The 25,610-nt window shown below is 39.5% G+C and overlaps 1 protein-coding gene across 29 annotated transcripts in view; it reads left to right on the plus strand.

The window, feature by feature from the left end:
* Window positions 1-7,038: 7,038 nt before the first annotated feature.
* cdk11b (cyclin dependent kinase 11B) overlaps window positions 7,039-25,610 on the plus strand; it is a 43,394-nt gene continuing 24,822 nt past the window's right edge. For 4 of the 29 annotated variants that reach the window (XM_078238590.1, XM_078238593.1, XM_078238594.1 and 1 more), the window contains exons 1-7: window positions 7,040-7,152; window positions 9,655-9,702; window positions 11,512-11,641; window positions 16,559-16,680; window positions 17,875-17,999; window positions 19,539-19,664; window positions 24,464-24,614. In XM_078238590.1, coding sequence (XP_078094716.1) covers window positions 11,531-11,641; window positions 16,559-16,680; window positions 17,875-17,999; window positions 19,539-19,664; window positions 24,464-24,614 — 635 coding nt within the window. In that variant the 5' untranslated portion in view covers window positions 7,040-7,152; window positions 9,655-9,702; window positions 11,512-11,530. Of the gene's footprint in view, window positions 7,153-9,654; window positions 9,754-10,065; window positions 10,223-11,511; window positions 11,642-16,558; window positions 16,681-17,874; window positions 18,000-19,538; window positions 19,665-24,463; window positions 24,615-25,610 lie in introns of those variants that run through there. The other 25 variants (XM_078238596.1, XM_078238597.1, XM_078238598.1 and 22 more) reach the window with 13 other exon arrangements.

Raw genomic sequence — 25,610 nt, forward strand, 5'->3', positions numbered from 1 at the left:
CCTTGGTACTGCATTGAAGTGTCAGATTATGTTCAAGGCTGGAGTGGGGCTTGAATCAAAAACCTCAGAAGTAAGTGTGCTCCCACTGAATGAAAACAAAAATAATCTTGCATTTGACTACCATTATTTACATCAGAGTTGAACATGGAGCCAGGTCATTCAGCCCAACTAGTCTGTTTCAGTATTTATCTTCAATGTGAAATAATAGTTCTAGTCCCATTTACCCTCCCTGTTCCCGTGTCGCCTTTTGTTTCATCCATTTTAGCCACCCTCAAAGCATAGCCTTGCAGTTTTGTTTTTAGAATAGCAATCACTCTGTAATTGCTACAGTCTGAGCAGAGTGCAGAAATTCACATGAATCCAATGGTCTGATTTTCTGTACAATTTGAAGCGTTCTTTTTATGCTGCAATAGAATGTATTTCCAAACCTGATGAACAGATTTTATTCCTTTTCCCAGCAATGTCACACCCTGAACCAGATTCATCCAAACTCTTACGTTTTACGTTAGAATGATGGCCTTTGGTAACCACCTTTTCCTTTGAGTTACAATTCTGGACCAGGCCTCCAGGTTCTTGATACAATCTGGTTAGGGGTGAACAGACTTCTGTTGAAAGTAGATGAAGTTTAAGATTCAAGACACCTGCTAAGGGAATAAAGCCACAAGAATTCCAAAAGTTTTAAACAAAATTTTACTGTACAAGGTCAGAGATTAAACAATTTAAATTGTCTTCTAACATTCCGAATTAACAGGCCGTGGTCTATGCATCACCCTGCACAATAAATGGCAGATACATCAAAGACAGATTTCATGATTTCTCAACAATCCACTCAGAGAGTCAGAGGTTTACAGCATGGAAACAGGCCCTTCGGCCCAACTTGTCCATGCCGCCCCTTTTTTTAAACCCCGAAGCTAGTCCCAATTGCCCGCATTTGGCCCATATCCCTCTATACCCATCTTACCCATGTAACTGTCTAAACCCTTTTTAAAAGACAAAATTGTACCCACCTCTACTACTACCTCTGGCAGCTTGTTCCAGACACTCACCACCCTCTGTGTGAAAAAATTGCCTCTCTGGACCCTTTTGTATTTCTCCCCTCTCACAAACCTATGCCCTCTAGTTTTAGACTCCCCTACCTTTGGGAAAAGATATTGACTGTCTAGCTGATCCTATGCACTCCAATGTCGATGAACAGTCAATCAATCTTGAAACTCTGTGTCTGTTACAAGGGATTCCAGTCGTCTTCATAGATTTTTACCTTGTAATTCTCTCCAAATCTAGCTCCAACTCAGAAGCTCTTAGTGATAACCCACTTCACAGGGTTTCAGTCTTATCTCACTAACTCTGTTCATCTGGATTCTCTAGCGCCAACTCACGCACAACTTCAGCTCTTTGATTTGATTTCTTATTGTCATATGTATTGATATAGAGTGAAAAGTATTGTTTCTTGCACGCCACACCAACAAAGCATACCGTACATAGAGAAGGAGAGTGTGCAGAATGTAGTGTTACAGTCATAGAGAAAGATCAACTTAGTGCAAGGTAGGTCTATTCAAAAGTCTGATGGCAGCAGGGAAGAAGCTGTTCTTGAGTCGGTTGGTACATGTCCTCAGACCTTTGTATCTTTTTCCCGATGGAAGAAGGTGGAAGAGAGTATGTCCATGGTGCGTGGGGTATTTGATTATGCTGGCTGCTTTTCCAAAGCAGCAGAAGTGTAGACAGTTAATCAATCTTGTTGAAACTCTGTCTCTGTCGCAGGGGATTCCAGTCTTCATCTTAGATTTTACCTTGTAATTCTCTCCAAATCTAGCTTCAACTCAGAAGCTCTTAGTGATAGCCCATCTCACAGGGTTTTAGTCTTGTCTCCTGAGACTCTATTCATCTTGGCTCCACCAAGCAAAATACTACTGATCCAAAGGGGTAGCTTTGGCCCACCAGGTCCATCCTTGGCCCAAAGAACTACAAAATGTTGGATTGCACGTTTGCAGCCCACCCTCGTTCCATGCATACAGCGCCTGAGGTTCAAAGGAACTTGGGAGCTCCCAATCTCTGCTCCACGAGATGTGTAGGGTCCATTCATTCCTTTGAGTAGATGAGGACAGCACTGGGGTACGAATTTTAAAAATGGATTTCTTTTATTGAACAGAAATTAAAATTAACATTACAGAAGCAAAAAGAGAAAGCAAACTTCAAGACTGGCTGCTAAGCCTGTGGCTGTACTGTACTGGACAGGATCTCAAAAACAAACCTGCCAGTTGAACACAGTTCCAAACTATAGTTAATTATCTCGCTATTGTGGTCCCCCTGCAGTCTCTGTCTAGAGAAAACCGGTTTTGCAGCTGTTGTTATCAAAACCTGTTTTGCTTGCTGTGTACTTTTCAGGAATGTGGTCAATTTTCAGCTAACAAGTTTTGAAATGTAGCCAATTTCTTAAGCTTAGCAGAGTTAGTTGCATAGGCAGAAATATCTTAAAATGAAGTCTGCATAGATGAAGCAAACGGTTAAGCATACATAGGATCCCTCAAGATGGTAAGTTGTATTTCGTAACACCTGCAATAACTGATTGCAGTTCAAAGTAACCTTGTGAATGAAAATCAGAACTTTTATCAGAAATGAATTGTGCTTATTAGAGAAAGATTTAAGAACTTTTGATTTGCAAAGTATGCACAATCAAAAAGCAAACTTGCTCAGCTCTGACACATCCATGCATAAGAGCCCAACACCTCCCTTTGTGCTGTCACATCCTTGGATTTTTTTTTGCCTCCAGTAATTAAAGATCCCATTGCCTGTTCCCATGGCTCCAGTACCTCCCAGGCGACCATGCTGCTGATCTCTGCTCCTCGTCCCTTCCCCCAACCCACTGCTGACTGGATGTACTAAGATAGGCCTACCTGCTTTTTATCTGTAATTATCTTCTGATCAAAACCAACACCTGAACTGTCGCTAAACTCTATTACCCTGCTTTTCCATTACTGAAAGTGAGAAGGGCTGCTGAACCCAACATGCTATGTAATGTGCTGCATACTATCTGAGACGTTATATTTTTTAAAAATGGTGTAAAATGCACTTAAATGGATAAAGGAACAATAATGAAGGCCACTCATTACAGTATTCACAAAAAATACACTAAATTTCCCAAAATTCCCAGAATACCATGTTTAATAAAAATTTGACCTATTCAGAAATGATAAGTCAGTGGCTCTGATATATTACATTTGCATACCATAACATCCCTATTATAAAATGGTGTATCCTCTGACTGAGTAATGTTCTCTGCTAGTTTTGCTCTCACTAATGAAAATGATACAGCTTGCGTACTGATCCCGCATGTTACACTTTTGTCATACATTTTTAGGAATCTTAAACTTGTATTACGCTTCAATGAACGTATTGATCTGACACTGCAACAATGTCTGAAGCCAGGGCCATTGGTGCTGCTGTTAACGGTTCAGTTGGAGGAAGTCATGCATAAGAGGGAGATCTAATGTGTAACTGAGCTCTCCCACTGTTATTGACACCACCACCTTTTGCCTCTGCATAGCTTTTGGAGAGCTGTGCAGGGGCAAAGGCAGGTATCAAAGTCAAGTGATTGTAAATTTGAGCATTTCTTGCACAAGTACTCAGTGCGTGAAAAAAGTGAATGACCTTGGCAACAAAAAGAAGCCAGCCCATGTTTTCTAAAAATGCACTGTGAGCTGTCTGCTATTTACAATGATTTTTCACCTCACTCTGTTGAAGAGCTTGAATTGTTTACTGTCAATATCTACACTGTCATGTGGTACTGTTTGCATTCTCATCTTCACCTAAAACTTTGTCCTTTGCATGCTTTCAAAGTTTTGTACTTGTATTTATTGCTTGGTGCTTGCATACCATCACACTCATTGTGGGATTCATGGAAAATATATATACAGCCATGTTTTGGTAGTGAAAAGTAATTTGACCCTTTTTATAGTACAAAACAGCTTGTAACAACTGAGAGAGCTACAACAGGTGGTTTGCAAACCTTTAATCCCTTGCTTCCTTAAGAGGAAAATCCTAGGATAGGAGCCAATAGATAACATGGATGGGAAATGCAATAGTTTTGGGTTCACAATTATGGTTTGTTGCCATTCTCATTCTATTGTATCTTGCATTAGCTGTCATTGAACCATGTCATGAAATACATGTATTGGAAAAAAAACTTCAATTTATACAGTACCTTTCACAACCTCAGGGCATCCCAATGCACTTTACAGCCAAAAAAGTACTTTTAAAATGCGATTGCTGTTATAATGTAGGGGGCCGTGCAGCACATGTTTAGGATCTGGAATGCACTGCTTGAGAGTGGGCTGGAGGTGGATTCAATCAAAGCATTCAAAGAGAATTGGATAATTAATCTGCTGGTTCCTCGAGCTTCTCAAGCAGCAGGTTTCTGCTGCAAAACCAGGAGAGAAGATCCTCAGCCAATCCCTCTGGATTGACTATTACTTTATTCCAAGTTATTGGCTTCTGCAATTGCTGCTGAATCCAATGCACAACCTGCAGACTCTGCCACATGGGAGGCAGGCAATTCTTAAAGGGTTGTGTAGGTGAGTTGCTTGGACATTTGTTTGCGCTCCCTGAAGTTTTGACTTTGCATCTTCCCAATGAATTCTGTTGATGCATTCACTGCTTTCCCAAATGAACTTTTTCCATTTTGGTTGGTCATAATCATAGTCTCCCAGTTGGCAGGAATGTTTGACCTCTTCAGGGATGGTTTGAGGAAATCCCTGAAGTGTTTCCGTTGTTCTCTCGGGAATCTCCTGCTGGGACCAAGTTCCGAATAGAGCAGGTGCTCCCTCAACCACTGGAGCCCCAACATTGATCAGGTAAATTAAATAACATTTACAGATCTTATGTACACAAAAACTAGAAGGAATAGGCCATTCAGTCCTTCGCGCCGGCTCCAATATTCAATAAGGTCACGATTGATCTGGTTGTGGTCTCAACTGCACTTTGCTGTCTAACCCCTATTGACCTTAATGAGATCAGCTGTGTCATGACATTAAACATTTGAGAGTGTTCTCAACCCGAGTTAGCTCCCTAAATGCACTCATGCAAAAATTATATTTTTGTTTACTCTTAGTTTTTTTGCCTCATACAACTGATCATCTAATTTAGTGTAAAGAAAATGCTGGAAAAATTCAGCAAGTTTGACAACATCTGTGGAGAGAGAAACGAGTTAATTTTTGGCATCCGTGTGACTTGTCGGTATACCTGCCGCTTAAGGCATAGCAAGCTGATCTCCCATTGCATTTCCATTGTAATTACACATTTTGGTGTGTTCACGTTGATGTTGAAACCATTGGTTCAATTTTTCAGGAAGACAATGATTTGTGATGTGTAATCCGAAAAATACTCTCTTTTGAGCTGCTTGCTATTTTGAAAGAAGCTCTTTGTGAGTTTTCTACGTTGGCAAGTGTGCTTTTAATAGTGATCTGGCAAAATTGCAATGGTTGCAGTGGCTTGACAGATTTTTGTTGGCGTTTTGCAGTTAGACCATAAGATAAACGGGCAGAATTAGGCCATTCGGCCTGTTGAGTCTGCTCTGCCATTCAATCATAACTGATAGATTTCTCAACCCCATTCTCCTGCTTTTTCCCCAAAACCCATGATCCCTTTACCAATCAAGAATCTTTCCATCTCTATCTTAAATGCAGTCAATATCCTGGCCTCCACAGCCTTCGGTGGCAATGAATTCCATAGATTCACCACCCTCTGGCTGAAGAAATTCCTCTTAGTTCTAAAGGGTCATCCCTTTACTCTGAGACTATGCCCTCAGATTTTAGTCTCTCCTACTAATGGAAACATTTCCCACGGCCACTATCCAGGCCTTTCATTATTCTGCAAGTTTAAATGGGTTCCCCTCCCCAATCAAATACAGACCCAGAGTCCTCCGACGCTCCTCTTTAGCCAAGCTTTTCATTCCCGGGATCATTCTTGTGAACCTCCTCTGGATCCTCTCCAAGGCCAGCACATCCTTCCTTTGATACGGGGCCCAAAATTGCTCAATATTCTAAATGTGGTCTCACCAGAGCCTTATAAAGCCTTAGCAGTACATCCCCGTTTGTACCTACGATTTTGTCCAACAGAAAAAAGCATATTAGTGGTTGAGGAAGTCAAACTCTGACGCAGGGTCATCCAGACTTGAAATGCTGGCTCTATTCTCTCTCGATGTGGAGATGCTGGCGTTGGACTGGGGTAAATACAGTAAGAAGTCTAACAACACCAGGTTAAAGTCCAACAGGTTTATTTGGTAGCAAAAGCCACTAGCTTTCGGAATGCTATCCCTTCGTCAGGTGGGTGGGAGTTCTGATCACAAACAGGGCACAAAGACACAAACTCAATTTACATGAATAATGATTGGAATGTGAGTCTTTACAGCTAATCAAGTCTTAAAGATACAGACAATGTGAGTGGAGGGAGCATTGGGTACCGGTTTTTAAAAATGTGTATTGTTTCCAGACAGGAAAGTTAGTGAGATTTTGCAAGCCCAGGCAAGTCATGGGGGTTACTGATAGTGTGACATGAACCCAAGATCCCGGTTGAGGCCGTCCTCGTGTGTGGAGCTTGGCTATCAGTTTCTGCTCTCCAAGGCAGCCTTCACGACAAACGACAATGCAGAATCGCTGAACAGAAACTGATAGCCAAGCTCCACACACGAGGACGGCCCTGTTTGTGATCAGAACTCCCACCCATCTGACGAAGGAACAGCCTGTTCCGAAAGCTAGTGGCTTTTGCTACCAAATAAACCTGTTGGACTTTAACCTGGTGTTGTTAGACCTGCTGAGATTTTCCAGCATTTTCTGTTTTTATTTCATTCTATCTCAACTTTGTGCTGAAAAGTACAAAAACAGCAACCTTGAAAATGACTGCCTGATCACTTTTCCTGCCCTTGCTAGTTACTTGTGCTGCAACTGTTCCGCCCGGAGAAAGTTTGCAAAACAATTGCAAACTTTCCCCAACTCGCTACAAACTTCATCCTGCAGTGCAGCCACTGAGTGCGCATGCGCGGGAGGAGGAAGAGGTGACGCGCAATAGATGCGACTTGGCGGATGAGGCTCGGGCGCCGGCGGTTGTGAGGTGAGGCCTGCGGCCGGGGACGGAGGGTCTGCCCTCGGAGCCTGGACTCAGGTAGAGACCCTTCCTCCCTCTCTTAGCTTCTGGTGTTTAGCAGCGTGAGGACGCGGGCGGGCGGGGATCCTTTCCCTTCGGGTTTGTGCCGGGAAAAGGGCCTGAAGCCGGCGGCGTCACCTGGTGCGGGCCGCGGGTGTGCGGTGCAGGCAGCCCCGGGCAGACAGGCAGCCCGGTCCCGGGGTCTCAGACCCCAAACCCGCCACCAGGAGGCAGGAAAGGCCTTGCTTTCTTCCGCCTGAAGCACCAGTCGGTGACATTTGGAGGCACCACAACATCTGTGTCAAAACCAAAGCAGCTCAGGCAGCATGTGTGGAGAGAGATGGAGTGAACCTTTCAGCACTTACCAGCATTTAAATCATTATCCTCTCCATTGGCTGCTGGACCGGTCACTGGGCGCCAACCCTTTCTGCTTTTTGGGAAACCTGGTCCCAAAAGAAAGGATAATATTTTCGCTGAACAGACCGTGTTAATTTGAAATTGGACAAGCACCTTCAGATAAAGTAAAGATTGTTTATTAGCCACAAGTAAGGCTTACACTTACACTGCAATGAAGTTACTGTGAAATTCCCCCAGTCGCCATACTCGGGCGTCTGTTCGGGTCTATGCATCTAACCAGCACTCCACACAGACAGTGACCCAAGCCGGGAATCAAACCCGGGTCCCTGGTGCTGTGAGGCATGTAGGAGGAAACCGGAGGAAGCCCACGCAGACACAGGGAGAATGTGCAGACTCCACACATATAGTCACCCAAACTGGGAATCGAACCCGGGTCCCTGGCGCTGTGAGACAGCAGTGCTAACCATGTTCAGATGTCTGAAAAGATGCGTTCATTTTTCTCTTCCTCCTCCCCCCCTCCAATTTTTTAGTCACCCCCATTTGAGGAAACCTGTGTTTTCACTCAGAGGCAAACTCTGGATTTCAGTGCGGAAGGTGGGAGAGCCAGCTGTAGTTAAATCAAGCTGAGGTAATCAGTGAAAATATTTCTGATATTGAATCCAGGTTTCATTTTGAATCCTTCTGTTGCACCCACTGCCTCAGCTGGGGTGAATGCAATCACTGATTTCTTGTAGTTGTGAATGATCAATGTTAAAAAGTATCATGAAACAACTACATTGCACAGTGTTATATGTTCATTTCTTTTCCATTGTGTCGCCTCTCCTGCAGCTGCTGAGTCTATGGCTTATAAGTGCTACCAGTTCTCTAATATCTTGCCCAAGTATTCCTACTTCATATGTGAACTTGGACAGGAGTGTTGATCATGAAAGTGTCATAGCTGAGTCTAAACCCCTCAAACATACACTTTTCTTTTAGGGTCATTTCAGGTTGGCACAGTGGTTAGCACTGCTGCCTCACAGCACCAGGGACCCAGGTTTGATTCCCGGCTTGGGTCACTGTCTGTGTGGAGTCTGCACATTCTCCTCATGTCTGTGTGGGTTTCCTCCCGATACTCCGGTTTCCTCCCACAGTCGGAAAGACATGCTGGTTAGGCATATTAGCCATGCTAAATTCTCCCTCAGTGTACCCAAACAGGTGCCAGAGTGTGGCCACTAGGGGATTTTCACAGCAACTTCATTATAATGTTAATGTAAGCCGACTTGTGACACTAATAAAATAAACTTTAAACTAAAATGATGATCAGGAGCTGTAATCCTGATTAATTTCCAGCAAACTTTGGGAATCAAACCTGTTTTTTAAGAGGTCCCTTTACTTGTCTTGCAAGTATGTTAGGAGGGACATACATAATGGCAAGTATGCTATGCTTCAGAGGATTATATTTGTTTATAGCAGAGAACTGGATCTGGTGCTGTTAGTTGGTACCCTAATTACTGTCATTTCTTAAAGTACAAAAGTTAGATTGAGAGTTTAACTCCTGTTGACAGCTAAGACTATGAAACTGATTTATGATTTGTGGTGTTTTCTCATGAAATACCAGTGTGTTGTTATTTGTTAATAATGTGCCCAGACTATGGTTTGGAGGTGAAGTCTTATTGCAATGTTAATTTTGTTCTCAACAAATGAATCCTACAGTGATTTCTATTCCAGTATGGTGAATTGTATTTTGTCAGCCACATTTTCTGAGCCAGTAATGTAGGCAAAAATCACTGTAAATGGTTCCTCTAATAATCTTAGTTTCTCGTGCAAACAGTATTAATCCTGCACACCATAAGTGATCAGGATTAAAGTTTTACAGAAAAGGCATTATTTGCTCATGATGGACTATTAAGTAAGGAATCATCCCTCTGATTTCAAACTTAGTACATTCTGTAAATACATTGGCAATTCTTGCAAAACTTTAATATCATTATCTGAAAATGAAATCACTTGGTCTCTACTATTTATTTCTGGGTAGTACTTCACTAAGTTCAGAATAACGTTACATCCCAAAGAAGCATTTTTCAGTTTGGTGTTTACATTATATACTTGGTTAATAACTTCCTATAATATGCATTAACTCCACTGTGACAAATTATAACTCTAATTGGTACCTTTTGCTTTCAGTGTGCTGTGTAAAAACATTCGCAGTTCTCTTGGAGCAAGAGTTCATTTGTAAGTCTGAACAGTCACTACAATGACACTTGTAGCAACATCCTTCTAGTGGTAAAGTTACATTTGTGTTTTTCTGTCTTGCATAGTGTTTGAATTTAGATCTTGTTCTCTGCTAGAAAACCTTTAACATGCAGCTTTTCTTTAAGTTCTCCATAGATGGGTTGTTGGAAGTACAGTGGAGTCCTCATTTATCTGTCTCATCATAACAATTTATCTGAAATCCCAACTCGTGAATGGATGCCAGTTAATTTTTGGTCTAAAAATGCTGCCATTTTTATTGTCAATTCCTGCCAATTTTTTTAATTTTTACACAAATGTTAATATTCATGTAGGCTTTATTATGGTTTTTTTTTGTCACTTCAGGTTAACTGCATATCAAGGAACAAGGAAAGACACTTGAATGGGAGCTTTTTCAAACCAAGCATTAATTCTGATCAGTTCATTTTATTGACAATTGAGGAGGCAAGGCTCATCAGAAAATGAGATTTACAAATGAGCAGTGACATACCAATCACACAATGTAAAAAAAGAATGCAATTAATTCCAATATAAATATGTACTTTTAAGTTTCTAATATGTATTTGTATGAGGTTTTGCAGTCATTTTGCTGTGCTGTTTTACGGCACAACTAGTCTGATACGGGTGTGTACAGATCCTTGTAAGAGGTAGAACAATGTCAATCTCCACAACAATGGCAGTAGCAGTTACTGCAAAAAGTGGTTCTTATTCATTTCCTATTGGTTTTGCAGAATATCTTATCTTGAATGTTTTAGTAGAATAATTTCTCTTGGGAGAACAGTTACCATTTATTGTCACTTTTTTTAGCTGGCAAATTGGAAGTGACAATAAAAGGACTCCACTGTACTGCAGTAATAGAATCACTGTTGGTATTATCTCATTCAAAATCTATGATACATGTCTGTATCAAAGCAATTACACTTTTGAAACATGTATAGACAACATTATGAGGATTGAGTACTATGTTGATGTGAATTCTTTTTTTACATGTATCTGCACAAGCAGTTTAGAGCGGTGTTGTCTGTCACTGTGTGTCTAAATAGCTTGGTAATTGTCTGTCTAAATTCAAATTCTGTCACTGTTTTGAAATGACTTAATGCTTAAAATTAGCTTGAGCTGTTATTTGAGTAGGATAAATGATCATCTTTGCACTTAAGTGAAAGCTCATAATCATTCTGGAATACGTCCTAAAATTTATTTTAAATTGTTGAAATCTAGTTTGACTTTATTGTATTCTTGTTTTGAATATCATGAATCAGAAGTCAAAGTTGCAGTGACCGGAGTGTTGCTGAGGTGTGCGATTATAGTTTGCAAAAAAAAAGGTTCTGAACTGAATTTTCTTGAATATCCAACAAAGTAATGAACCCCAAACTGTCCTTTAAATCATTCCCAATCACTGCCCTAAATGTTGGAAATTGTTTATTTAACTAGGAAATAGGTATCTCTTTGCAAGCCAGTAACTGACTGAATTGGTGTTGGTAGCAGTTGGTGGAATTTGGTAATTGTTTAGTATATTGGTGTAAGTTTGACCTGAAATTTATTTTTCCAAGAACCTTCTGTAGTATGGATGGGGTAAGACTTTTGGGGAAAGAAAGTCTTTCCAAGAATGTGTGTGCAGTTCAGTAGCAGATCCAAGGAAAGAAATCGTTTGTGCTGCACCCTAAGAAATGGAAATAGTCTACGTATAACATTTAAAACATTTTTTTTTTGAAGTCCAGCATGAGACGGTTGAGACAAAGAGATTGTGTCTCTTCTAACCTAATGACTAGCATGTAACTGATTCTGTTTTAGCTCAGTGTGGTCTGTTCCAATGGGAGATGAAAAGGATAACTGGAAAGTAAAAACTCTTGAAGAAATTTTGCAGGAAAAGAAGCGACGAAAAGAGCAGGAGGAAAAGGGTGATGTGAAGCGTCCAAAAAATGTAAGTAGTAATGCTGTCAGCATTTTGTATCCTACGTTGGTGTATTTTTATCATGTTGCTCACTTTAAAAACTGTTGTAAAACTGCTTGCAGCATTGACCTAAACCTAATTCAGCTACTCATTATTCAGCCTAAGAACCACGTACCCAACTTTGTTCATGTGTGGCCTCGATTCTCAGTCCACCTACAATAGAGTGTTGACAAAGCTGTGTTTAACCTTTTTTTTCTCTCCTGTAAGAAAGGCTACTGGGAAATTATACCATTATTAGATCATGCAAAAGTGTTGGTACAAGCTATATACCTACCTTTATTAGAGTTATCAGTTGTTGTCCTTTGTTTGACATGGTAGCTGCTGAGGTTGACATGTTCGGAAGCTTGTGTAGGGATTTGAGTGCAGAGTCTTTATCTGTCACTCTGGTATGGCATGTTGAATTGTTCCTGGGATTGGTTCTCAAACAAGAGACTGCTCACAGTTGGAACTTTTGCCAAAGGTTAGTCAGTAATGCTGAATCGAAGAAGTTAAAAGCTCCAGAGTATAATGATGAAGCTGTATTTCCCTCCAACCTGCAACACTTCTAAATACAAAAGTCTATAAAAATAGTATTAGAGTGGAAAGTTATCGTAATTAAATCTTGTTTGTCAGGGCAAGACTTCACTACATCAGTCAACTGATGGAGCCTTACTTCAGTTGAATGAATTAGAGAACGCAGCAAGATGTGATTGCTTATCAGTGCTGTAGAGGTGACCATAAAGCTTGCTGAGACAGTTAGCCGAACTTATTGCATTTTCTGCTGCCTCAGATCATTTTACATAAAACCATTTGCATTCTTAGTTTTAAAAAAATGAAATTGTTAACCTTTTTTCTAGTTGACAACCTAGAGGCATGATATTTGGTTAGTGTACAAGAAACTGCACCTCCTTAATTGTTAATTGTTATTGTAACTCATTACTATTGATCCATTAGATTTTTGATGCTGCTTCTGGGTTAAACAATAGCAGATGTTCACTGAAGTTGGGTAAAGGCAGGAATGTTCTGAATCAACCACATGAGTGAATTTGTGGCCTTGCTATCTTTTACTATAACATTCAGCATTATCAAATTGATTAAATAATTCTGAAAAGCTTTTAAATTTGATTTTAAACACTATTTTGCTTAAGTCTGTCTGGATTCCCACTTCTGCGAGAAGATATAGAAGAAAAATGTAGATTGTATGTCATGTACTTTTTAATAACAATGGTATTTCCTCTGATGTACAGCATTAGACTAATTGACTAGTGACAGGCAAGTCAAATCCTATTGTGACAAGTTGTGAAATTGAGAAGTCATTAAATCAAGTAATGTGTGAGCTGGAAAATGCCTCATTGTCTTAAGAACTAACTGGTTCACCAATGCTATTCAAGGAAGGGAACCAGCCATATTTACCTAATCTAGCCTCCGTGTAACTCAGGCCCCACACAATATGGCTAGCTGACTGCTTTCAGGGCTATTAGAAATGGACAGCACTAATGTCTTACTAGCAACACCCACAAACCAAGAACCAATCATTTTCTTATAATTCACAATATTCAGTTCACTAATGTCCTGATAAAAATCTGTGAGCAGGGCAACAGTAAGTGGTAATCAAGTTAATTCAGTTCAGAAATCTTTTCATAATCTTGCAACATTTTAGTATGTACTGCTGGTTTTAAAATAATTGGTGAAGGCAGCTATTAAAAGGAAGACCTCGTTGTGAACTTGTTCTAAAATATTGCTGAATGCTGAAGCTTGAGGCAAACTTAAAAGACATCAGATAGCAAGTGAACCTTTCATTTCATTACTAAAGCACTATTTGAGTATCCTTTCCAAGGAAAGTGTATTCTTTTTGGTTTGTTTATAGCCTTTGTTGTGGAGGTGCCCATCCAGAATTCTGGTTAGTTTTTTAAAAAAAAGATTCTGGTGATATAGTTAGTTCCTCATCAATCTACAGTAAGAATTAGTATAATTTATAGTCATACTTTATAATTTGTGAGTATGACTCATACTGATTTGCTTTGTTTCTCAAGTCTATACCAGCCTTTTGTATCATTTATTATCTCCAGTGAAAAGGGTTAGATATTGTTCAGTTCAAACCCATTTTACTGGTTTGTCTAATTAAAGGGCAGGTTGGCAAGAGGTAGTAATGAAGTGTATTTGACCTAATCTGTCAATACTTTTATATCAGTTTTTAAATCTCCTAGTGTAATGGTCATGTTTACTTGTCTAGGTGCCATTACGCAGTATTGGGTAACCAGCAAGGATACTTGTTCACAGCCTCTCCCATGTTGTCATGTATGACAGCGCATCCAAGGTTGAGCTGTGGCATCTATGATGTGACCATGTCAATTTTAAAGGTCTGGGCTTTCAATTGCCTGGAAAGCTCAATGTTTTAAAAAGCGTATCTACATCTGGAAAACCACTTGCAGGCAAAAGGAGCAAGATAAGTAAAAGATTTCAAATTACATTTTTACAGGAAAGAAGAATTAGCAACGGTAGATGTTAATGAAAGTAATAAATTATATCATTACTAAAATAAGGACTGTGCGCTGAAATCCTAGAAAACATCGCCATGTAGGTTCTCACTATCTCTTCAGAAAGCTTGATTTCCTCATTTGTGTTAAACTACCGTCCTTGTCAGAAAATGCTGGAAACATTCAGCTGGTCTGGCAGCATCTGTGGAGGGTCTAATATGTCTCTTCATCAGAACTGGGAGAGATAAAAATGTGACATTCACATATGACATCACATTTCTATCTCTCCCCAGTTCTACTGAAGAGTCCTATTAGACTCGAAACTTTAACTTAGTTCCTCTCTCTGCAGTTGGTGCTAAGCCTGATTTTTACCAGCATTTTCTGTCTTTATTTTCTATTTCCAGCATCCACAGTTCTTTACTTTTATAACTCTCGTCACTATTCCTTATCAAGCCTGTACTAAAGCCCAATCCCAGGGTCAAATACTGCTCCCATATCTGGGAGAGTTTTTATTAACTGCTTTCTCACCCCTCTGAACATGATATGTGAACAGTGTCTGGTGCTAGACTTTTTTTTCAACTATAACCTCTCAACTCAAAGGAACATGAAGAGGCCATTTAGCCTCCTTGAGTCTGTTCTGCCATTCAGTGAGATTCTGATTGATCTCTGACCCAACTCTTCTTCGACCCACATCCTTTAACAACTTGGTTAACAAAAATCTAGTGGTGATTTAAAACTAACAATTGGTCTGACATTAATTGCTATTTGTGGAAGAGAGTTCCAAACCTCTACCACCCTTTGTGTTTAGAAGCTTTCCCTAATTTGACTCCTGAAAGGTGTAGGACTAATTTTTAGTCTGAGACTTCCTAAGAGAGGAAATCGTTTTTCTCTACCTAACATGTTTATTCCCCATAATCTCTCTCAAACCTCAATCAAATCGACCTTTAATTTAACCAATTTCAGCATAAACAACCCTAGTTTGTGTAATCTCTTACTCCCTTGTAATTCTTTTTGTGTTTATCAATGCTATTGTGGTAATTGCTTCTCTGAACTTTCCTTATGCTCCATATGTGTTCTTTCTCCTCACTAGGTTGCCACTCAGTTGGTTTATCCACCAACCCAGAGAAGTGTTTGAAATTGCTGCCAGTTACCCTTTTAACCAGCAGTGCAAGAACATTTTATTTTTTTTTTGAAAATGATTGCATGTTGATGCAACTTCATGTACAGTGTCTCAAAACAGGCAACCTCGGGACCGAGCTGTGCCGGATTAGGTTGGGCGGTTCGGGCCATGGGTGGTTTGGGTTGGGTGAGGTCAAGGGTCACTCAGAGCACGGGAATAGACCATTGCGCAAGCAGCAAAGGGGATAACTAGTCGGGTGCCACACCACTCCAATGCAGTGCCTAGCTGAATCATCCAGGTAAGTTTTTTTAAAATTTTACTCAATTATGATTGATGCACAGCACATTCTAAAAATGCCCAGTTTGCTGACCACTCCAGTTCTTGGACAGCCGGATTTGAGACACTGTACTGTAAAAGTTTTAAAGCTGCCCTGATCTTTGGATTTCCATCATCACTGTAAACTGTGAAAGTATTTTTCATCTTACTGAGTGAAAGTACTCCACAGGCACACAGCATCTTCTGTCCCTTGAAGCTAATGGTAGAAATGTGTCACATAGGGAGAAAAAATGAAAATAATTAAAAATATGCAACTATAAGGTAATGGTGAACATTTGTTGTAAGCTGTCAAAAATGTCTTGTTTTCAAAATAGTGTTGGAAAGTGTGTGTTGTCTGTACCACAGTGGAGTCCTTTTATTGTCCCTTTCAATTTGCCAGCCCAAAGAAAAACTTTTAAGGAGGTGACAATAAAGGTGTTTTCCCCCAAATAATATAGTTTACTGTAAGAAATGTTCTGCTTTGCAATATAGGTTCGGGGAAGCAAATTCTTTTTCCAGCAACTGCTACTGTTTTTATGGAAGTTTTATTTACATTGTCAATTTGGAAGTGGCTGTTTACACTTTGCTGCGATTAAGCTGCAGAATGTAGAACGCCCACACAGCACCGTCATCAAGGCTGCTAAGAAACCTGTCAAACCTGTGATAATCAGGTGTATTGATTAAGTTGTGTGACTTCTCTATGCCACTGTTTTTCATTTTAGATTCTTTACGAGACTTGCCCTTCTCAAAATGATCTGTAACTCTTGAAGACATTTCAGGTCCACAAATGTTTAATGAATCAGATATGATGAGGAAATAGCAATAAAATGTAGGTGGAAATGGAACAATGATTATGTGGAAACTGATGATGAAAAATGTCAAAAGAGCAGATTAATTGGAACATGAGAAAAGTGTCATAGACAAGATGTGAAAACTAAAAATGTCAACAATAAGTGAAACAGTCCAGAATTACCATCCTATTTTTATACATCTCAGTTGGATGACAGGGATTCTAAGCGGGACTCACTGGAGGAAGGAGAGCTTCAAGACCACAAGGACAAGATGGAGATAACTATACGCAATTCACCACACAGACGAGAAGGATCTATAGATGATCGGTATGTTTCCTAATTTAAAAAAAAATTATTTCCTTGTCCTCCCAATAAATTTGTAAATGCCTATTTAAATAAAAAATCAGGTCAAATAATTTTTTTTTGCAGATCTGTGAAAGAAGTCGTTGACCTTAATGTAGACCCTTCACCAGTTTGTTGTTCTTCTAATCCTGTTCTTCGAGCTCGGAATGTTTTCTAGCTATTGCTAAAGTATGATTTTGCATTTATTGCTGTGTTTTAGAACAAATAAAAACCCAGAGGACACCTACTTTGCAACTTTTCTTCTAACCATAACAGTTTATCGGTTTAGAAGGCTGATCTCATGTAAAATTTAATTTTAAATTTTATTTAAAATTAGTTTGAGGGCCATTTTCTAGATATATGAATTAAGCACCTGTGTCTCTTGATGGCATGCTTGGTAATTTCATATATTGGTGCAATGGAGCATTCTTCTCCAACGTTACTGAAAATAAAAGATTCAAATGTTTTCTGGCTTTGATTTTCCCATGTTGTAATATGTAGGGCCTCTGTCTGTGAATTAGGTTGGAAAATACATTTTATAGTTCTATTATCATTACATTGGCAACAGTTTCATTTTTACATATAGTTTCATGGGTGTGAAAAATAGAAAACACTTTCTACTGAGGAAATACAGTACAAAGATTTGAAGATACGATTATCTGCATAAATTACTCACATAACCACTGTTAGTGCACTCCAAAAATAAGTAATTTTTGAGAGGCATTGTATAATTATCCATCGATTTTTTTTTTTCCCACATAAATAACTTTTGTTACCTGCAAGAGGAGATAGACACTTAGTACCATGTGGGCTGTTGTCCTTTTTTGCTTAACAAAATATGGAAATTGCACATTTAAAACTTTATACTATTTATTGTACTGGCTTCAACAGGGACAATATTGAATAACTGTTCCTAAGTTTTTAGCCAGATCATAAGTGCTGACAACCTGTTTTCTGAATCAAGCTAAGATGGTTAATTTGACTTCAGTTAAACGACCTTTTTATTTTTATTCACGGCTATTTTAGTGCTCTCATGCCTAATGAATTTAGGATATCCAGCTTCAGCAACAATTATGTTATACAACATGTTATGAAGCAGCTTTCCAGAGCAAGGCTGAGTTGTTTATTTGCCAATCAAATGCAGCAGTTTTAATGTTAATTATTTTTTAAATTATCTAGAGGGGAGGAGGATGATTCTTTGGCAATAAAACCCCCTCAGCAAACCTCTAAAAAAGAAAAATCCCACCACAGAAAGGAGGAAAGGAGAAAGGAAAAACGGAGACATCGCAGCAGATCAGCTGAAGGTGAGAGATGGCAGTTTGAATATTCACGGTGTTTAATGTTTTATTTTAGACAACTTTACGCAGTGCAACATACTGCGACATATTGAAAAAATAGTGTTGCGGGGTGTCCTCTAAAGTAGGATTCCTGATTGAAAGTTATGGGTCAGGTGAACTTTTGGGATTTTTACTTGAGTGAAAATGCTGAATAAATACAGTAATCATGTGGAACACACTTCTGTGCAGTTAATATTAAACAAGTTGGAGTGAATAAATAAGTAATTCACTAAAAACTTTGGTAAGTAAAGTGAGAGATAGGAAAATGTAATGTCCAGAGTAAAGAAATGCAAATATAAAATGTTTAGATTTGAGGGTAAGATTTTGTTTTGCTAAAACAAGAAAGATCGATAAACAGGGGCACCTCAAGTGTGATTTCAATCATAAAGGAACACAATGTAGATCAGAGGACATAGGCTTGTCTGTGCAATACACTATCACACTCAGTGAGGAATACAAAGATTAGTGGTAAAGTGTAAAGAAGGCAATAGAAGTAATGAGGGTAGAAATTGCTCTTAGGCTAAAATAAATAATTGACAACTGTTAGACTGTCAGTAGGTGAACAGAGAGACTGGGAGCTGTTCAAAGTATACACAAGGAAAATCAATAGAACACATTTTAAGACTGAGTTGAGGAGGAACTTCTTCACCCAAAGGGTTGTGAATCTGTGGAATTCCCTGCCCAGTGAAGCAGTTGAGGCTACCTCGTTGAATGTTTTTAAGGCAAGGATAGATAAATTTTTGAACAGTAAAGGAATTAAGGGTTATGGTGAGCAGGCGGGTAAGTGGAGCTGAGTCCACAAAAAGATCAGCCATGATCTTATTGAATGGCGGAGCAGGCTCGAGGAGCCAGATGGCCTACTCCTGCTCCTAGTTCTTGGTTCTTGTGTTTCGAGAGCGAAAGAAAAGGGATATCAGAAAAGCGAGAGAGTGCAAAATTTCCTAGTTATATCTAGCCTCAGATATAATTGAAATTTGGATATTAGGATGCTTGATGTGTTAAATGAAATATTTAGCGGTTAGCTATAACAATTAACCTGCCGGTGATTGAATGCTTTGGTTCTAAAGATCACTATGTGCTTTATTTCTAATTTGCTTTTAAAGATCAGGCCTGGAAGTCAGATGTAAGATTTCACAGGAGTAAGCTTATCAGAAGAATGCTGGGCAGTAGATAAATGTGTTGTTTTATGAACACTGCTTTCTCTGTGGAAAGGAAATTCACTCCTGTGAAGGAAGCAAAAAAATTACAAGGCTGCAGTGGCTGAACGGAGGTCATCGATAATTCAAATCTGGTGAAGAATTAGGTTAGTTGAGGATGACTGAAATGATTGTTAGGATAGTAAGAGAATCGTAGATGGATTATAGGGGGATCTACAGAATTTTATTTTTCATTGTGTTTGAAGTGGGAGAGTGTTTAAAAACTAGGAAAAATGTTTAAGGGATATTTGGATAGAAATGTTGAGGGATTATTAAATGGCAGAAGTGTTAAATGAATTCTTTACAACAGTCTTCAGAAATGAATCATGGGAAACGAAGACTGTTACGAAGAAACTCAAAGAATTTAATGTCTACAGGGCACTTAAGGCAGATGAGATGAACTTTAAAATCTTCAAGGAAATGAGCCAGGAAATGGGTAAGGCTCTCATTGATATATTTAGGAGGTCTGTAAATACAGAGGATGTACATAAGGATTGTGAATGTTATCCTAATGTGTGTATTTTTAAGGAATGAGACCAGGAAACTTAAACCTGTCAGTCTACTGACTGTACTCGGGAATGCTGCAACATTTTACAGGATGCTGCAGAGACCATAAGGATTAATCAGCATGGCTTTAAATGTTATGGCTCATGTCTCACTACTGGAATGGATAAGGATAATGAAGTATAATTGACTTACCAAGTCGTGTGGCCATACAATATTTTAACTGCAACCTAATCAATCTTTTGTGTCGGCTTAACATTACTCCTTTGCTTTTATACTCACTGTCCCTATTAAAGTATCCTCGTTTAATGGCTTTAACAACTAATCTTCCTGCTGTTAAAGATTTATGTATCTGAAATCCTAATGTTATAAAATATTATCATTTAGTATGTGTGTGTGTATATCATCAAATCTCTCACTTCTCTGCATTAAATTTTATCCAACTATTTGCATGTCTACTGATGATCGCATGATCGGGGCAGGCTTGGAGGACCAAAGGGCCTGTTCCTGTGCTGTATTGTTCTTTGTTCACTCTGCTCTCCCAAAATTGCTTGCGCTCTTCATATTTAATCACAACCCATATTTTTGTGTCCTTTGCAAAGTTTCATGTTGTGCCATTTCTGTATCTTTGTTAATCTTTATTAACGCAGATCTTAAAGCCTTGATCTTAATTGATACAGAATATCTGGCCCCTGTGAGGAACACATTGTTTATAATCCTGCCAATTCGCACCTTATGCTTCATGCTGCCATATTTGTTCTAATACCGTAGGGCTTAATTTTATCAGTAAGCCTCTAAAGCAACATCTCTTGAAAATTAATCTGCACAACATTCACACAAACATGCAGACAAATTAGAAATAGGCCATTTGGCATGCCAAACCTGCTCTGTCATTCAGTTAGATCAAGGCTGATCTGATTGTGACCTCTATTCCATATTTCTCCATCTTCAACGTTAGTCAAGAACCTGTCTACCTCTGCCTTAATATTAAATGACCCTGCTTCCACCACGGTCTGTGATAGAGAGTTCCAAAGAGTCACGGCCCTCAGAGAAAAAAAAATTCTCATCTTTGTCTTAAATAGATGATCCTTATTTTTAAGTTGTGTCCCCTAGTGCTAGTCTCTCCCAGAGGGGAAACATCCTTTCGACATCCACCCTGTCAAGCCCCCACAGGATAGGATCACCTCTCAATCTTCTAAATTCAACAGATACAGACCCAGTCTATCCAATGTTTCTTTGTAAGATAATCTCCCCCATCCCAGGTATCAGTCACATGTCACATTTCTCTGAACTGCTAACACATGAGACCAAAACTGTACACACAAATCTAGATGTGATCGAACCAACTGTCGCAAAAATATCCTTCCTTTTATATTCTATTTCCTTTGCAATAAATGCCAACATTCCATTTTGCCTTTCTAATCACTTGCTGTTACCTGCTCACAAAATTTACCTGATTCATGGACCAAATCCTTCTGTACCTCAGTTCTGCAGTCTCTCCATTTAAATTATATCCTGGTTGTTAGCGGGGTTTCCTGGAGACCCAGGTATCGCCAAAACTTCAGCCAATACAAAGCCAGTGTCCCAGTTTCAAGACATATCTTTTATTTGACCAGCGAGTTGCAGGCAGAGATTATCGAAGAGTCATAGGCCCCTCCAGACATAAAGCAGCCTGACATCTCTGACATATATAGTTTAAGATGGATCAATTATACATTTTTCTTATCAAATTCTCCCACCTTTCATTAGTTTTGAATCAATCAACTTCAATATACTTAAATCATTAATAACATCTGACACATACTTTAGTAGATTGCATTTTACCCTCTGACATGATGGGATTTGATTGGCCAATGGAACCTGGATGCCTCCTCCCCCTATTGCTGACTCAACTTCCTCTATTGCTTAGCAACCCCAGACACGTGAGGTCAAAGTTAATATTCCCACCATTTTCCTCCATGTCTCCAGCTCAGATTGATGCACATTCTCACGTCTGGGAAGGCATTGTTTTATCTGGATAGTGAATAACTCTAGAAATCTGTCCTGACTATCCTCAATTAACTTTGTTAGGTTAGGTTAGGTTGATTGGCCAGGTTAAAAAAATTGCCCCTTAGAGTCCTGGGATGCGTAGGTTAGAGGGTAAAATATGTGGGGGTAGGGCCTGGGTGGGATTGTGGTCGGTGCAGACTCGATGGGCCGAATGGCCTCCTTCTGCACTGTAGGGTTTCTATGATTTAACTTGCGTATTTCTAACTGGATTTATCCTGAATTGTGGCCTCCAGATACTTATAACTGATTTTAGGCTAGTTAGGCTGGTTGGTTTATATTTAATGTCTTTATTCCTTTCTTGTCATTTAAACCTTAACATTACATTGGCAGTCCCCCATGCTGCTGGCGCAACTTCAGTATTGAACAATGTCTGAAATATTGTCAGTGCCTCTGCTATTTCCTCTTTGGTTTTTCAGCATTTTCGTGCTTTTTCCAATTTCCAACAATTATTTTATTTTTGCATCCTTATCTATAGTTATCCAACTAATTGTTTCACCCTACGCTATTCATTTCCAATTGCCATGCTTAGTAAAACCCTCATTTAGCACCTGCCACTCCTTAATCTTCCAAAGGATTTTCCTACCCCATTCCTAATTAGTCCGAGCCTTTCTGCAGCAAACTTTCAGTAAAAAGAGTAAATGCTAATTCATTGAGATGATCTGAATTGTAAGGATAAGCATGAACTCACTTAATCGCATATTGTATGGGACAGTTTCTCATGGACAGAAGTCTAACTCAATAGATGGTGTATGAATGTTACTTTTGCATGGGGGAATTATGTTTGATAATGTAAATATTTTTCATTTCTTGCATATTTAATCATGGATCTCTTGTGTTGCTCATGTGACTGAAAATGTTTAGCTGCTAATCTGGTCTATGCCATTAATAATCAATCCGTAAGAAGTAGAAGCTGCACCAATTAGGCTTATATTTCCTTGCATGCAGGAGATTAAGATGTAATCTAATTGAAGTCCTGGTGTTTCTGGAGATGAACCGGGATGCAGGAAGGCATCGAGAGAAAAGTCCAATGTGTTGGTTTTGCCAGGGGTATTCCCAGCAACTTAGCCGCCTGTTGACTGAGGTGGGCAGCCTATTAAGGCAATTAATCAGTTTGTTAACAGCCATTTTACCAGCATCAGAATGATCCCCATTGGATGGGGAGACTGCCAGACGCATCAAGCTGGCCTCACGGAGGGAGGGGGCAGGGTGCCATTCTTTCTGGAGGTTCTATGTCCCTCAGCACCCTCACCCCTAGTGGTAATGGCCCCAGTGTGGAGTCATCCTCCCATTTTATTTTCAGCCTCAGCAGCAGCTGCCTGCCTCTATTGGTGGTGCTGCTGCAGAGTTGCTGGGCCTTCGCTTGGGCCAATGGCTCAAAAAGGCAGGCTACTGTAATTTTAAAAATTCATTCAAAGGATGTGGCACCATCCACAGTCAAATCCCACCAAGACCAGAATTTGAATTCAATAAAAAATCTGGAAAAAAAGTCTTAATGATCACCATGAAACCATTGTTGATTGTTGTAAAAACTCATCAGGTTCACTAATGTCTTTTAGGGAAGGAAATCTGCCCTCCTTGCCTGGCCTACATGTGACTCCAGCCCCAGAACAATGTGGCTGACTCTTAAATACTCTTTGAAATGTCTCAAGTTGTATCAAACCACTAAGAATTCTCAACGGACAGACCACCCGATATTGACCTTGGCACCTGAAATGACAGCAGTAAATTCAGCCCCGTTGACCTTACTAACGTTCTCCTTACAACCATCTGGGCCCAAAATTGGGAGAGCTGTCCCGCAGACTAGTCAAGCAACAACCTTACATAGTCATGCTCACGGTATCCTACCTTACAGACCACCATCTTCTTCATTTGGTATGTCCTGTCCTGAAGACAGACCTAGCAGAGGTGATGGCACAGCAGTATACACAGGAGGGAGATGACCTGGCAATCCTCAACGTAGGCTCCAGACCTTATAAAGTCTGATTAAAGGATTTGACAGTCTCCCCTTATCTACTGGTGGGGAGGAAGATCAGAAATGAAGGGAATAACCTTCAAGTTAGAACTAGGCTTCTGAGGTGTGATGACAGCAAGCATTTCTTCACACAAACTAATGGAAATTTGACACTGTTCCCAAAAACCATTGAAGCCGGGTGACCTCACCCGGGGCATCAGCCGGAGCATTCAATTGACAGTCTCAAAACTGAGGTTAGTAGATTTTTGTTAGGCAAGCAAGGATATTATGGAACCCAGGTTGGTATGTAGAGTAAGATGCATATCAACCATGAACTAATAGAATGGCCTTTTCCTATTCCTATGCAAAGCTAAGGTGAACCAGAGGACATTTGTTATTACTTGAAAATTTCAGACTTTGGGTCTGATTAGCTTTCTTTTTTCAAAGCTTGTTTTGCGTCTGTCACAAGGTTACTAAATGGAATATCGTATTGCATGAAGCAATGTGGGTGAGTCTGAGTGTGTAAAAAAAGCATTTAAATCTCCTGGGAATCTTGGTGAGTACTGATGTCCTACAAATCTATGACACTGCTACACAATATGTCTTCTGATGCAGAAAATTGAGAAATTCTCAATGATTCCGTTTCAATGGCTTTTAATTTACAGCTGATCACTAGTATAATGTTTAATTAATGTGCAAGAGCGGTATGACATGCAAATGTTTGTAAACAGGAAAACACATCAGAGGGAAGGAGAAAGATAAGGAAAAGGAGAGGGAACATGAGCGACGGAAACGACAGCGAGAGGAGCAGGATAAGGCACGTAGAGAACGAGAAAGGCAGAAACGGAGAGAACTTGCCAGAGAACATTCCAGAAGAGAAAGGTGAAGGAACAGAATTTTTCCTTGGGCTAACAGGCTGTGAAATAGCTTTAAGCATATCTAATGATTTAAAGAAAAATATAAGTCCCATTCACACAAATATGGCAATCTTAGCTTTGTTTTCATCAAGTATTAGTTCAGAATTCAAGAGCTTACTCTCTTTTTCCATTTTCTGTTAAGTTTCTAGGCTCTCTGCAGGTGTGTCTTCTATTTAATTATAAGCAGATCTAATGATACCAAAAAAAAATCTGATACCATATGACATTCTTGTGAGCCTTTGCTTCCTGTGGAACTGGAGTGACAATTTATGTGCACACTATCTGCTAATGTAGCATTACCAAACTTTTAGACAAAACTTTGCTACTACAAAAAAGCTACTTGAATTGACACCAGTCTGCTTGAAATGAGAGAGCTAGGCTATAAATCTTTTGAATAACAAAGGTTAAGCAGCATATGATCAGCACAGCAAATTTTAATTTGATATGCTGAATACTTAAAGGGGTGATGTTCATAGCATAGGATCCATATGTGGATTTAATGTACATGTCACTTCCATGTAGACTTCAGTGCAGCAGTATTAAATAATTAATTTTAACAAGACTGAAAATGATTCTTTCCATCAAGTATGAATACAAATATAGTCTGTGTCTCTCACAATTGGATAATGCTGTTGCACATGTGCAGGAATTAAAGTCTAATTATGCTTGTGGCCCACAGCGAGATTTCTGGTGCAGCTTAAAATTCAACAGCCGAGCTCCTTCCAGAGGTTAAGCTAAACTATTCTAACATATGGATATTTTCAGGCCAAAGCAATCATGTAAAGAAGGGGGTAGATAAAAGCAAAAGACTGCAGATGCTGGAATCCGAAACAAAAACAGAAAATGCTGGAAAATCTCAGCAAGTCTGACAGCATCTGTGGAGCAAGAATAGAGGGAACATTTCGAGTGTAGGTGAACTGCTTTGATGAAGGGTCATCTAGACTCGAGATGTTGGCTCTAT

Source organism: Mustelus asterias, chromosome 22, assembly GCF_964213995.1.
Source record: "Mustelus asterias chromosome 22, sMusAst1.hap1.1, whole genome shotgun sequence".
In the NCBI taxonomy this organism is placed as follows: Eukaryota; Metazoa; Chordata; class Chondrichthyes; order Carcharhiniformes; family Triakidae; genus Mustelus; species Mustelus asterias.